The sequence below is a fragment of the Octopus bimaculoides genome, chromosome 9 (genome assembly GCF_001194135.2).
Source record: "Octopus bimaculoides isolate UCB-OBI-ISO-001 chromosome 9, ASM119413v2, whole genome shotgun sequence".
NCBI classification, from domain to species: domain Eukaryota; kingdom Metazoa; phylum Mollusca; class Cephalopoda; order Octopoda; family Octopodidae; genus Octopus; species Octopus bimaculoides.
The window spans coordinates 81626584-81639376 of record NC_068989.1 but is presented as its reverse complement, the minus strand read 5'-3'; the positions used below and the strand labels follow the sequence as shown (position 1 = coordinate 81639376).

The 12793-nt window shown below is 36.7% G+C and overlaps 1 protein-coding gene across 1 annotated transcript in view; it reads left to right on the top strand.

Moving 5' to 3' along the window:
• Positions 1-11160, top strand: part of LOC106879286 (U3 small nucleolar ribonucleoprotein protein IMP4) — an 11541-nt gene extending 381 nt beyond the window's left edge. The window contains exons 2-9 of the mRNA XM_014928781.2: positions 1325-1433; positions 2013-2096; positions 3472-3581; positions 4029-4161; positions 5160-5314; positions 6115-6209; positions 9273-9349; positions 10998-11160. Coding sequence (XP_014784267.1) covers positions 1325-1433; positions 2013-2096; positions 3472-3581; positions 4029-4161; positions 5160-5314; positions 6115-6209; positions 9273-9349; positions 10998-11113 — 879 coding nt within the window. The 3' untranslated portion in view covers positions 11114-11160. The remainder of the gene's footprint in view (positions 1-1324; positions 1434-2012; positions 2097-3471; positions 3582-4028; positions 4162-5159; positions 5315-6114; positions 6210-9272; positions 9350-10997) is intronic.
• Positions 11161-12793: the final 1633 nt, after the last annotated feature.

Sequence of the window (12793 nt, the reverse complement as noted above, 5' to 3'; positions counted from 1 at the left end):
TATATATATTCTAATGTTTAGAGCAGCGATCTTGTGTCATTCATGTCGTTCTCGTTGTGGTGATCTATATCGGAAACTCATTAGCCTGTGTGAAGTTCATGAGTTTGGAGAGAACATTGTTTTAAATTGACAAACGAACTGACTTCTCTCTACATATTAAGTCCTTTGACAATCTCAGTGTCGGAAATGAAGTAATAGCTACAAATTAAAGCCATTTCATATATTTGCAGTACTGGATTCTCTTGAATCTTATTAGTTTACATGTAGTGATGGTCAATGAGATAACCATCTGCATAACTACAGACGTGTGCCCTCCGCCACCGATTTCGTTTCTTTATAACTTCATGAAAAGTGCATATTTTTTAACGAAGATTTCTAGATTCATTTTAAATGGTGTAGATTTGGATTATATCGGAATTAGTTGTGAAAGAATCATTCAGACCGGTGGAGAGGAGTTTCGGATAATTCACGCACCTCGATTTGTTTCCTCTTAACTTTCGGAAAACTGGATAATTCTTTAAAGTAAAATCTTCTGCAAATACGTTTCTGATGGTGTAGGTGACGATTAGGCTGGAATTTTGTCTGTGTGTCCGGGGGTGGGAGATGGGGTCTGATAATTCACACACCACAGCTTGGTTTCCTCATACGTTTTGATGAGGTGTGTTAATTACCCACTTCCCTTCTGTGTTTTCCATATGATAAAGGAAACAAAATCCGGTGTGGGGGGGGGAACAAGGTGGGTACATCTGTAGTTATGCCTATACCTCACTAACTTGTTCACTATTAACTGTAACTGGTGGCGATCTAGTTAGTTGTTGACCATCACTGTCGTTCACCCCTTGACAGTTGATTTCTACAACAGGAGCTAACAAAGGAGCTGCTATGTGTTTGCCCAAGCTGTTAGAAACAGAATCCATATTCTGTTAAATCACATCTTGCCATATTATCACTGGAAGGATATTGAATGATGTCACATGTATACGAAAAGACAGGGTATTCACGGCTGATATGCCCTCTGATTATTGGCTTACTCTATAAGGATAATCTGGACTAAATAGCAACTTCTACAACATAGTGTGTATGTGTGAAAATAGTTTTGGGGTCATTCTACTCTGCAATACCATCTTGGTAATATAAGATCCAAATTGGAGTAGGTCTATATGTAGGTACATCTGTCTGACATTCCACAATATCTTACAAGCGTTATTGTCTCAGTAATAACAGTTGTCTTAAAGAGAATAAATACATAAATGCAACATTTTTCTCATTTTGTGATATCTTACAATATGTGTCTCTATTGATTCATTCTTGTAATTTTTTACAGCTGAGACGTCAAGCCCGTTTGCGGCGGGAATATCTTTATCGTAAAGCAATTGAAGACAAAGAACGAACTATTCATGAGAAAAAACAACGTCTGCTGCAGTCAATTGAAGGTCAGCTGCTTGTGATTGGTCTTGTTCCTTATTTTTAGATATGATTTTATACCTGTTTGTTCTATGTTAGTGTGCTGAGAGAAGCTAGAGGCTTGCTGTAGCATCCTTTCATCTTGTGGGACCATCAGTCTGCACCTGAAAAGTTTTGTCTCAATCTGTGTTCATAGAATAGTGACTGTTGTGGCTATAACAGTCCATACAGGAGTGACAATTACAGCTGTAGCAACCACATTTGTAGGTGTTACCCATCAGTGTTGTGATGATGTTTTCTTCAGTAACGAGCCTCAACTTCTCACTTCTTTTTAAACTCTTGCCTCCATCAAGAACAATTATTTGCAATGTCTTCCCATCTGGAGGTTTAGTCCAGTAAATATAAATCATTTACATATGAATATTTAGGGCTGATGTTTTTTAGCTTTTTGAATTGTCTTCTCTTACTACTTATTCAGAACATGAGTGAGAAATTAAATTTCAGTGTGTTTTATTTTAAGTAGTTACTCTTGTTTATGATAAAGAGTCATTTTTGCTTTCATTATCTCATCATAATTTTCTATGTATTATATTTGATCTCTTTTTCAGAAAATCTTCCTATTGCTCCTGAAATAAGGAAAGATGCCATTAGACTCCAGAAAAGTTCAGAATGGGATGACAGTGGAGCAGATGGTAGGTCTCTTGTTTTTATATATTTTGTGTCACTTCGTAATTTTGCCATTGTCATATCCTTATATAATGTTTGTTTTTATTTTATATCACATTTTTTATTGTTTCGTTAAAGGAGTAGGGGTAATGCTGCAGCCTTGAAATTCTGTCTTACTGGAATTAACTGAGAAATGACTCAAGTAAAATCCCTGCAAGTGGTGGTTTTCAATGGTCACTACACTCTCGGAGTAGTTGGCGTTAGGAAGGACAGCCAGCTGTAGAAACCTTATCAGAACAGATTGGAGCCTTGTGCAGCCATCTGGTTTACCAGTCCTCAGTCAAATCGTCCAACCCATGCTAGCATGGAAAGCGGACGTTAAATGATGATGATGATGATGATGAAATAACTTAGTTGAGATCAGCTTTGTCTTTCATCTTTTCAGGATTGATTTAAAAAAGTACCAATCCAATATAGAGAATTGATGGCACTGTAAGAATAATGTCAGACTAGATGCCTTGCAGTTATATGACCTGGCTCTTTGTGCTCAGGGTTCCAGTCCTGCCATGGCTTACTTTGGTGGTAAGACTTAATTTGTCATCTGGTTTAACACTGTCACTGGCATTTTGGGTGCTGTTAATAGAGTCCAAGCTGTTGCAAATTTTTGGGCTCGGATTCTGGTTTGAGGATATTTTTCTCTCTCCTTCCCACCTGTCTTGGAGGCCCTGAAAAGGATCATCGACACTGCCTTTCCTCTTGGCTAAAAGATTTTCTGAAAAAACTTGTTTAACACAGCAACATTAGTTTTTGCTTACATTTTATGCAAAGATTTTAAAACTAATTACTATTAATTACCACAACTAAAAACATCATTTAATTTGGAATTGTTTCAGTTGTACAAATAATTATATTTCTTGTTAAATAATTAGAAAGCCATATGGGTATGGCTGTGTGGTTAAGAATTTGCTTCACAATCAATGTGAGTGTGGCCCCCATCTCCACCATGTAACAACTACTGATGGTTTATTTACATCTCCATAACTTAGTAGCTCAGCACAAGAGACCAATAGAATAATTACCAGACTCAAAAAACATGTACCAGGAGTAAATTTGTTTGACTAAGCCCTTTAAGGAAATGCCCCAGCAGAGCCACAGTCCAATGACTGAAATAAATGATTATAAAACCCACACATTTGATGCGTTCCTTTCAGTTTTCTGCTTACCAAATCCATTCACATGGCTTGGGTCGGCCCAGAATTATGATAGAAGACACTTCCCCAAGATGCCACACTGTGGCTCTGAACTCAAAACCATGTGGTTGGGAAGCAAACTTCTTAACCTCACAATCATGCTTGTTTACTGTTTAAACTATTAACACTTCACGATTCTCTTGTGTTACAGGGATCATTAATAGTATGGATGATGAATATAAATCTGCTGGTATTGAAGACCCTCAGTTAATGGTCACAACTTCACGTGATCCTAGTGCGAAACTCAAACAATTTGCCAAGGTCAGTGATTTTCATAAAAGCTTCATTATATCAACTGTTTATATTTTCTGGTGAACAGGACTACAGAACACTATGAATCAAGTTTTAATCTCTCGTCATAACTCTTCAACATACCATGATAGAGCTCTTGGATTGTATATCTTGAATCTCCTATTTAATTAAGAAGTTGCAGCTGCAAGCTATGAACTGTCCTCAGTTGATATATATATGTATGTGTGTGAGAGAGAAAGAGAGAGTCTATTAAACCTTTTCACTGCAGAATTAAATTTCATGATTATTCTAGTAAAGATGTTAAATACCTACCAAAAAATAGAATTGGTATTTTCTGCAAGTCATATTGATCATCATCATCGTTTAACGTCCGCTTTCCATGCTCTGGGATTCCTTCTCTGTCCAGTTTACATTCACCAGTTTATTATTATTATAATTATAATTCTTTTATTGCAGGAAATTCGATTAATCTTGCCAAACAGTAAGAAAATCAATCGAGGAAATTATGAACTGAAACAGTTAGTAGATGCTTGTCGTGCCAATAATGTCACTGATTTGATCCTGTTACATGAACATCGAGGAGTTCCAGGTGAGAAACAGCTTCAGTTTTCTATTTTTGAGATGAAAAGTTTTCATTTCGTCAAGTGTTATGTACTTAGTTTGTTCCAGCTGGTGTGGGTGGAATATTCTTATAAATTTAAACATTTACATATTAGCTGAGACATTGTTGTGTGGTTAAATTTGTTTTATAATCCTGTGATTCTGGAATTGACCCCACTGCTTGGCATAGCAGTAAACATTTCTACTATGCTCCTGTGTTGATCAATTTTATTGTAAGGGATGTTTGATTGATGGAAACAATGCAAAAATCCATCTTGTATCTGTGTATGTTAACCAGAATGCAGCACCTTGAAGAACTTTAGTTGAATGAATCGACCCCACTATTTGTTTTCAAGCCTGGTATTTATTTTATCAGTCTCTTACTGAACTACTAAGTTATGTGGATGTAAACACATCAACACCAGTTGTCAAGCAGTGGTGAGGCCCAAACACTAAGAAACACACATGTATGCACATTGTGCTTCTTTTGGTTTCTATCTCACAAGGCTTTGTATGGTCCAAGGCTGTAGTAGAAGACACTTACCCAAGGTGCCATGCAGTGGAGCTGAACCTGGAACCTTGTGGTTGGAAAGTAAACTTATTATCATAAAGCCATGCCTGCACCTAACATGAGACAGAAATGAAACTGGAGTCAGTCTGATTGACAAAACTCTTGGAGGTGGTGCTGACAGTAGTAAAAGACTTGATGGAGAATTTTTCTAACAAAAAGTAAACTTCTTAAGTCAGTGAGTCTGAGTAATTAACCTAAGTGAGCTAATTTATATAAAATTTTCTAAAAATTCCTAAAATATGCTAATTATTCACACCTACACATATACAATATTGTACATCGTCTTAGTGGGTTTTTCACCACTGCTTCAGTAAATATGGTGGTGTCTGTTCAAGTGATTTATAGTATTATGCTGTAAAACAGTCCCTTCAAAAGTTCACATCTTTATTTCATTCTTTCTTCTCTCTCCCATGTAGATGCATTAACAATCTCTCATCTCCCCTATGGGCCGACAGCTTACTTTTCCATGTTCAATGTCGTCATGAGACATGATATCTTTGATGTAGGAACCATGTCAGAAGCTTACCCACACCTTATATTCCACAACTTTGGTACACGGCTTGGAAGAAGAGTAAGTGAAGTAATAATTTGTGTTGATTTCTATGTTACTAAATTGCCAATCCCTGTAATTGTGGGATAATAAATGCATGCATCTAAACACAAAAGAGAATTAGGGTAGGGAGAAGAGCTCTTTAATCCTTTTAAAATCATGTCTCTAAGAGAATATTGATAGTTTAAATGATGAATCTGTTGTCAAATATATTAAATATAAATATGCATAACTCCCTACAGAATTTCTGTTTATTGAATTAACTTTTCTTTAACTTTACAGACTGTGGTGTTTGTGTCTGTATATCCTGTTATCAGAATGTACAACACACTGAAACTATTAACCGTTTACCGTTTAAATTGGCCATATCCAGCTCAAATGTTCTACCTGTTTTAAGTTAAAACTGGTCGGATCTGGCCTCTCATACCAACCATACAATGTCATTCTAAAAATAAACAATCACATCATTGATATCTTGAAACTATGAGATATTGCATGATTAATTCAAAACTATTAATAAGCATTACATTTGACAGAGTAATCTGAATGCTAAATAAGTTAATTAACTATTAGTTGAACCCAAACTTTTAAATTTGCTTTAAAAGCATTTCAGCAGATTTTTATCTTTAGAAGTGTCTTGTTTTGTCCAGTAAAATACACATCTTGGGATCACCTTAACTTGAAACACATGTAAACAAACTGTTTGTACATGATAATTGTTTTTTTCCTAATGTAAATATTTTAAGATAAAGATGTGGATGGTATGAAGTATTCCATGTAGGTGATGTTTATATTAAAAGATGTTAACATGATTTTTCTAGGTGCAAAATATTCTAAAATATTTATATCCTGTCCCAAAAGAAGACAGTAAACGTGTTATGACATTTTCTAATTCTGATGATTTCATCTCATTCAGGTAAGTTTTTCAGCAATTTTCTTTTCACCCTTTTAGATATAAATCCACTTGTGACTACCACCTCTGATTCCATCATATGAATCTTCTTGTTTAAAAACTTTGATTTTTAAATTTAATCTTTTCATTGCACTTTCTGAGAACTTTATGTTCCAAACACAAATTTTATAATGGACAAATCATTTTAATTATTGAACTAAATCCTAAAATTCTGGATTAATTTTGAAATTAATTGAAACATAGCCAATGGAATTCTTTATAAGTATGGTCACTGAGGGATTAGTGAGTGCAGATCACTGTCTCTGGCACAATCCTTAACTATGATCTAATGAGGAATCTACTACAAGGTTGCTTGACTTGCTGAAAATAGCAGCCAAATCTCCCTTAAACTATACCCTTCCATCTAAAGACATGTTGAGCAATGTCTGAATAAAAGATGGGATGATTGTGGTTGGAATGTCTTTGGTCATAAGCCTGCTGGTTCAAGAACAACTTAGAGATAAATATCAATATCACTTAATTAGTTGTCAGTTTTAATCTAGATATTATTTAATATCCATCATTGATCTATGTTTGGTCAATCAAAAGCAATAACTGGACTTGCCCTCGACCCAGGTGGAAGCTAGAATTATATTGAACCTGATTTATTGTCATTCAAACTATAAATAAATGATTTATATGGTAATAGACTCTACTGTTTAATGTTATAACATGTTAGTGGAAAGAAATAAAGGTTGATATTGTAAGGGAAATAACTCATGTCTTCTCTATTTCTCAAGTAGATAGTATTTTTTTGTTGCTTTCTGATTAGAGAGTTTCCCACTGAGCAGTTAGATTGTTTACTTTGTTATACTAGTATTCAGTCATTTACTTCTAAATATTATTTTTATATAAGATGTACCCAGTGTAAGCTATGGACACATAAGAGGTGCAGCAACATCAAAAGAAGATTAACCAAGAAAATAGCTTTCGTGTACGCCAGATGCACAGGGGCAATAAACACCACAGATGCTCAGAAAACAGATTCCATCACATGCCAGCGGGAGAAACTAGAAGTAGTTGATAGCTTCTGCTTCCTAGGTGACCAAGTTAGTAATTGGGGTGGATGGTCAGAGAGTGTTGCCACTAGAATAAGGAGAGCCTGGGCAAAGTTTAGAAAGCTTCTACCCCTACAAAGGCTTCTCACTCAGAGTGAAAGGTAGATTGTACGATGCATGTGTGCAAACTGCCATGTTTCATGGCAGTGAAACATGAGCCGTGACTGTGGAGGACATGTGTAAGCTCGAAAGAAATGAAGTTAGCGTGATCCGCTGGATGTGTAATGTCAGTGTGCATACATCACAGAGTGTAAGCACCCTGAGAGAAATGTTGGACATAAGAAGCATTGGATGTGGCGTGCAAGAGAGACGTTTGTGCTGGTATGGTCATGTACTATGAATGGATGAGGGGAGATGTGTGAAGAAGTGCCACTCCTAAACAGTTGAAGGAATCTGGGGTAGAGGTAGACCCAGGAAGACATGGGATGAGGTGGTCAAGCATGACCTTTGAACATTGGACCTCACAAAGGCAATGACAAAAGACTGACACCTCTGGAGATATGCTGTGACTGCGAAGACCCAGCAAATAAAGTGAATTCACGGCTGTATCCTACACCAGTTTCGCATAACCAATCCCAGCCCATTCAAAATTACCATGGATCATAGGGAAACCTGCTGTGCTTGAGGGACCTATTGAGTCAAGTACATCAACATCAAAATGAAAATCAAATGGAAATTGTAGTTGTGATACCTGTGCCTGTGGCATGTAAAAAGCACCATGCGAACGTGGCCAATGCCAATGCCGCCTTGACTAGCTTCCATGCCAGTGGCATGTAAAAAGCACCAACTGATCCTGGCCATTGCTAGCCCCCTCTAGCCCCTGTACCGGTGGCACATAAAAAGCACCCACTACACTCATGGAGTGGTTGGAGTGGTTGGCGTTAAGAAGGGCATCCAGCTGTAGAAACACTGGCTTCCCAGAACCTGGTTGAACTGTTCAACCCATGCTAGCATGGAAAACGGACGTTAAACGATGATGATGATGATCTCTTTTTAGCTTTTTTAGTTACTCTCAATCATGCATTTGTGAACAATAGCAACACAGATTTCAGGTTTCCAAAGAGTCTGTCACTGCATTTCCAATGATGAGAATGTCTGTGTAACACTGTGTTTGACCCATTGATTTTTCGGTAGTTTCTCTCTGGCACACTCATGCATATACAGTGGGCTTCTACACAGTTTCTAGCTACCAAATTTTATTTGTAGTCTATTGGTCAGCTGAGGCAACAGTAGAAGACACTTGCTCACAGTACCATACTGTAGAATTGAGTTCAGACCCACATAGGTTCAAGGCAAACTTTGAGATATCTGGCTCCTTGCTGAACTCTAGAAGACTCACCCTCCACAGCAGAAGCGCTAATGCTGCTCCCCCTGATGAAGAGGATTGGCCTGCAAGAGCCGTGTTCCACTTCCACATAAGAGCGCCTGTGCCAATTAAAAGCACCCAACACACACTGTAAAGTGGTTGATGTTAAGAAGAGCATCCTGACATAGAAACCAAGCCAAATCAGACAGGAACTTTTATTATAGTTATCTGAATCATCATCATCATCATCATCATTTAACGTCCGCCTTCCATGCTAGCATGGGTTGGACGATTTGACTGAGGACTGGTGAAACCGGATGGCAACACCCTATTCATATTATTTCACATTGTTAATTAGTTATATATTTTTTTTCTGTGCAGTTTCTCTAACCTTTATAATATTTTACAAACTTATTTTAGATTGGGTTAGCTTTTCTGGAATATAATGAGCATCAATTATAGACATTAATACATCAATTATATATTTATATTTTTAATTCAGCCGATATCAATTATGAAGTAATTTCTGTCCTTTTGTTCAGTTGTGTATTTTATGTGTTCTTTCCTTTCTCAGATTCTAGCAAACAAACAAAATCTTGTTTTTAAAGTTGCAAAAGTTTGTTCTATTCAACTGTTTTCAATTCTTTGGCTTCATTTTTCTAGGCATCATGTTTACTCAAAGAATGCTGAAACCAAAAAAATTGAATTAACTGAAGTTGGACCAAGGTTTGAGCTAAAATGTAAGTAAAACTATATCATTTATTGAAATGTATACAAAACACTATAAGCTCCATTTTCAAAGTGTAATGTTTTCTTTTATCACTGATATTCTTAGCATAAACAATCATTTTGTTTCCTTTTATTTTCTATCTTTTACTTGTTTCAGCCATGCTGGGGCACCACCTTGAATTTTTTAGTCGAATGAATTATCTTTTTTTTTTTTTTAGCTTGGGACTTGTTCTATTGGTCTCTTTTGTTGAACTGCTAGGTTACAAGATTACACACCACCATTGGCCAAGCAGTGGTGGGGGACAAACACAGACACAAAGACACTCACACATAGATATTCATATCTCTCTCTCTCTCTCTCTCTATCTATCTATCTATCTATATATATATATTTATACAGGGTGTTTCAAAAAGTTTGATATCATTTGAGACGTAAATATCACAGAAACTACATAGTCAAAGCAAATGAAACTAAACAGGCTTAATATTGAGCAACATAAGATTTATTCCTCCAAATCTGAGTGAAAAATTCAAAGGTATGTGGATTCCATGAACGATTTCACAAATGTTCAATATGCTCACCGCCTGGGACACAGTACACATGAAGCCCATAGTCCAGCTCCTCAGCTCCTCCCAAACATGCTGCAGCATGTCTTGGGTAACAGTCTCCAGTGCGATAGTGATTCTCTGCTCAAGTTCCTCTAGGTCTGCAGGAAAAGTGGGGACAAACCAAGCCCTTCACATAACCCCATGTTTGCGCTTTTGCTTGTCATCTGCCTGAACGAGCTGCAGGTTGTAGGGTTTGATTAACAAGCATTTCCTGAGGATGTGCCAAACTGTGGTTGGAGGAATCTGGGTTTCCAGACTTGTTCTTCTTATGGACTTCTTGGGGCTTTGCAAGAGTTTTTGGTGAACCTGCTCAACCGTCTCTTCCGATGATAGTGGTCATCCAGATCCTTTTGCCCTGCACAGACAGCCTTCCTCTTTGAATTTTTTGTGCTCAGTCCAAATCTGCATTGCTATTGGTGACTTTTTAGAGAACTGTTTTCAAATTTTAGTACAAGGCCAGCAATTTTGTGGAAGGAGATAAGTCAATTACCCTGACCGCAGTGTTCAACTGGTAGTTTTTTTATTGACCCTGAAAGGATAAAAGACAAAATCAACCTTGGCAGCATTTGAACTCAGAACATAAAAATGGATGAAATACCGCTAAGCAATTTTGTCTGATGTGATAACAATTCTGCCAGCTCACCGCCTTAATAATAATAATAATAATAATAATAATAATAATAATAATAAAAAGAAACAGAAAATTATTTAAGAATGATCTCTTGTTTACCATCCCTGCAAGTAGTGTGAAAGATTGTTTTAACTGGTAAATTAAACATGTTTAGAGGAACATTGTTGCTGTGAGAACAATAACTTTTTCTGTAAATAACTTCTTTTTTTTTTACATAACTTTATTTGGTTTTGTAAATGATCAACTGAGTGTATTTATTTTAGTGGCTTACCAATGTATATCGTGAGTTTCTTTGCCCTAGACATTGGGAAGACACTCAACAAGAAACAGAAACAAAACTAAAAGAAGAATAACTACTACCACAACTATTACTACTACTACTACTAATAAATCTATACCTTATTTTGTTGTACTTGCAGTGTTTAAAATAATCCAGGGAACAATTGATAATGTTGACACAGCAGATGTTGAGTGGGTTTACAAGCCTTACATGAGGACAACAGCTAAAAGAACATTTTTAGCTGAGAAAACTTGAATTATTGTAACTTATATTGATTTATAAATAAAGATGTTCTATTTTTATTTCTCTATTTTTTTTTTTTTCTTTTACACAAATAATTCATTGCGCAACTCTGGATTACATCATCTACTTCTAACTTATATTAGCAAGTTACCTTTACATATCTGTCCCCTAAATTACACTAGCTACTGTCCTTATCAGCAAGTGTCTCCTTCACCTTCTCAAGTTACTGTCCCAACCCAATTCCATGTGTTCCCTACTTTACTTTCAATCTCCACTTTAGGATCCCAACTTTTCACAATCCAGTAGTAACAGTCTCTTTTTTTCCTAAGAATGTGAAATAAGCAGTTTTTCTCCCTATTTTTTATCCCCATCTGTGTGTACCTTCTCTCTCCTAATCCCATCATTAGCTCATTGCTGACACAACACTAAGTGTATCCTTAAATATTAGATCACTCCTAGAGTTTTCATGACAATGGCTGTGTGGTAAGTAGCTTGCTTACCAACCACATGGTTCTGGGTTCATTCCCACTGCGTGGCACCTTGGGCAAATGTCTTCTACTATCGCCTCGGGCCGACCAAAGCCTTGTGAGTGGATTTGGTAGACGGAAACTGAAAGAAACCCATTGTATATATGTTTGTCCCCCCAACATCGCTTGACAACCGATGGTGGTGTGTTTGCGTCCCCGTAACTTAGCGGTTCGGCAAAAGAGAGCCGATAGAATAAGTACTAGGCTTACAAAGAATAAGTCCGGGGGTCGGTTTGCTCGACTAAAGGCGGTGCTCCAGCATGGCCACAGTCAAATGACTGAAACAAGTAAAAGAGAGTCTTACCATGTCACGGTCAGGTAAGGAGTGTGTTGTTAGTGTATTTCTGTCAGCTCCAGTCCTGACAGAAATAAGACTGCTATTATTGAGTCTGTTGACAATAAATATACCAAACTCATAGAAATAAATAATGTTTCATGATATACATTTCACTGCTGGATATTAACCAGATGCACAAAAATAGTATGTGGTTCAAGGTGGTTGGTTGACTTACTAGAAATGGTGGTTAAATCATTACACTTTCAATAAGGATTGTACTTGATTATGTAGTTCTATATTCTCTTAAAAAACTGGGATTGGTTGGAATACTTTTGTTCAGAATTGAGCCAAGGCTGAATAACAAGAGAGCCTCTATCAAGATAGAAAACCTGCTAGAAATAGCAGCTGACTCATATTACAAATAATTTTTTTTAAATTTGAGACATTGCATAATGCAGTCCCAGATGCACTGCGTAGGTGTAATAGAATGACTGATATTATATATATAATATACCAATATATAATATATTATATCAAATATATAATATATATTATATTATATATGTAGATAAAGGAAAGATTTGCCAATGTTCTGCGCCGTGAGGACCAAAGACTCGAGGTATTTCGGGTTGCAAGACAGTGTAGGAGAGAGAATAGTGATGTTGTAGGAGAGAAATGTGTTCGCATGGATGATGGTACGCTTGCATTAAATGAGGATGCAAAGAAAGAGGTCTGGAGATGCCACTACGATAGATTGCTTAATAAAGAGAATGAATGGGAGAAAGAGAGCCTGCCTTATGTCGACCCAATAGAGGGACCAGCTATCCGAGTTGATAGTACCAGGGTAGATAAAGCAATTAAGAGTATGAAGACCGGGAAAGCCCCCGG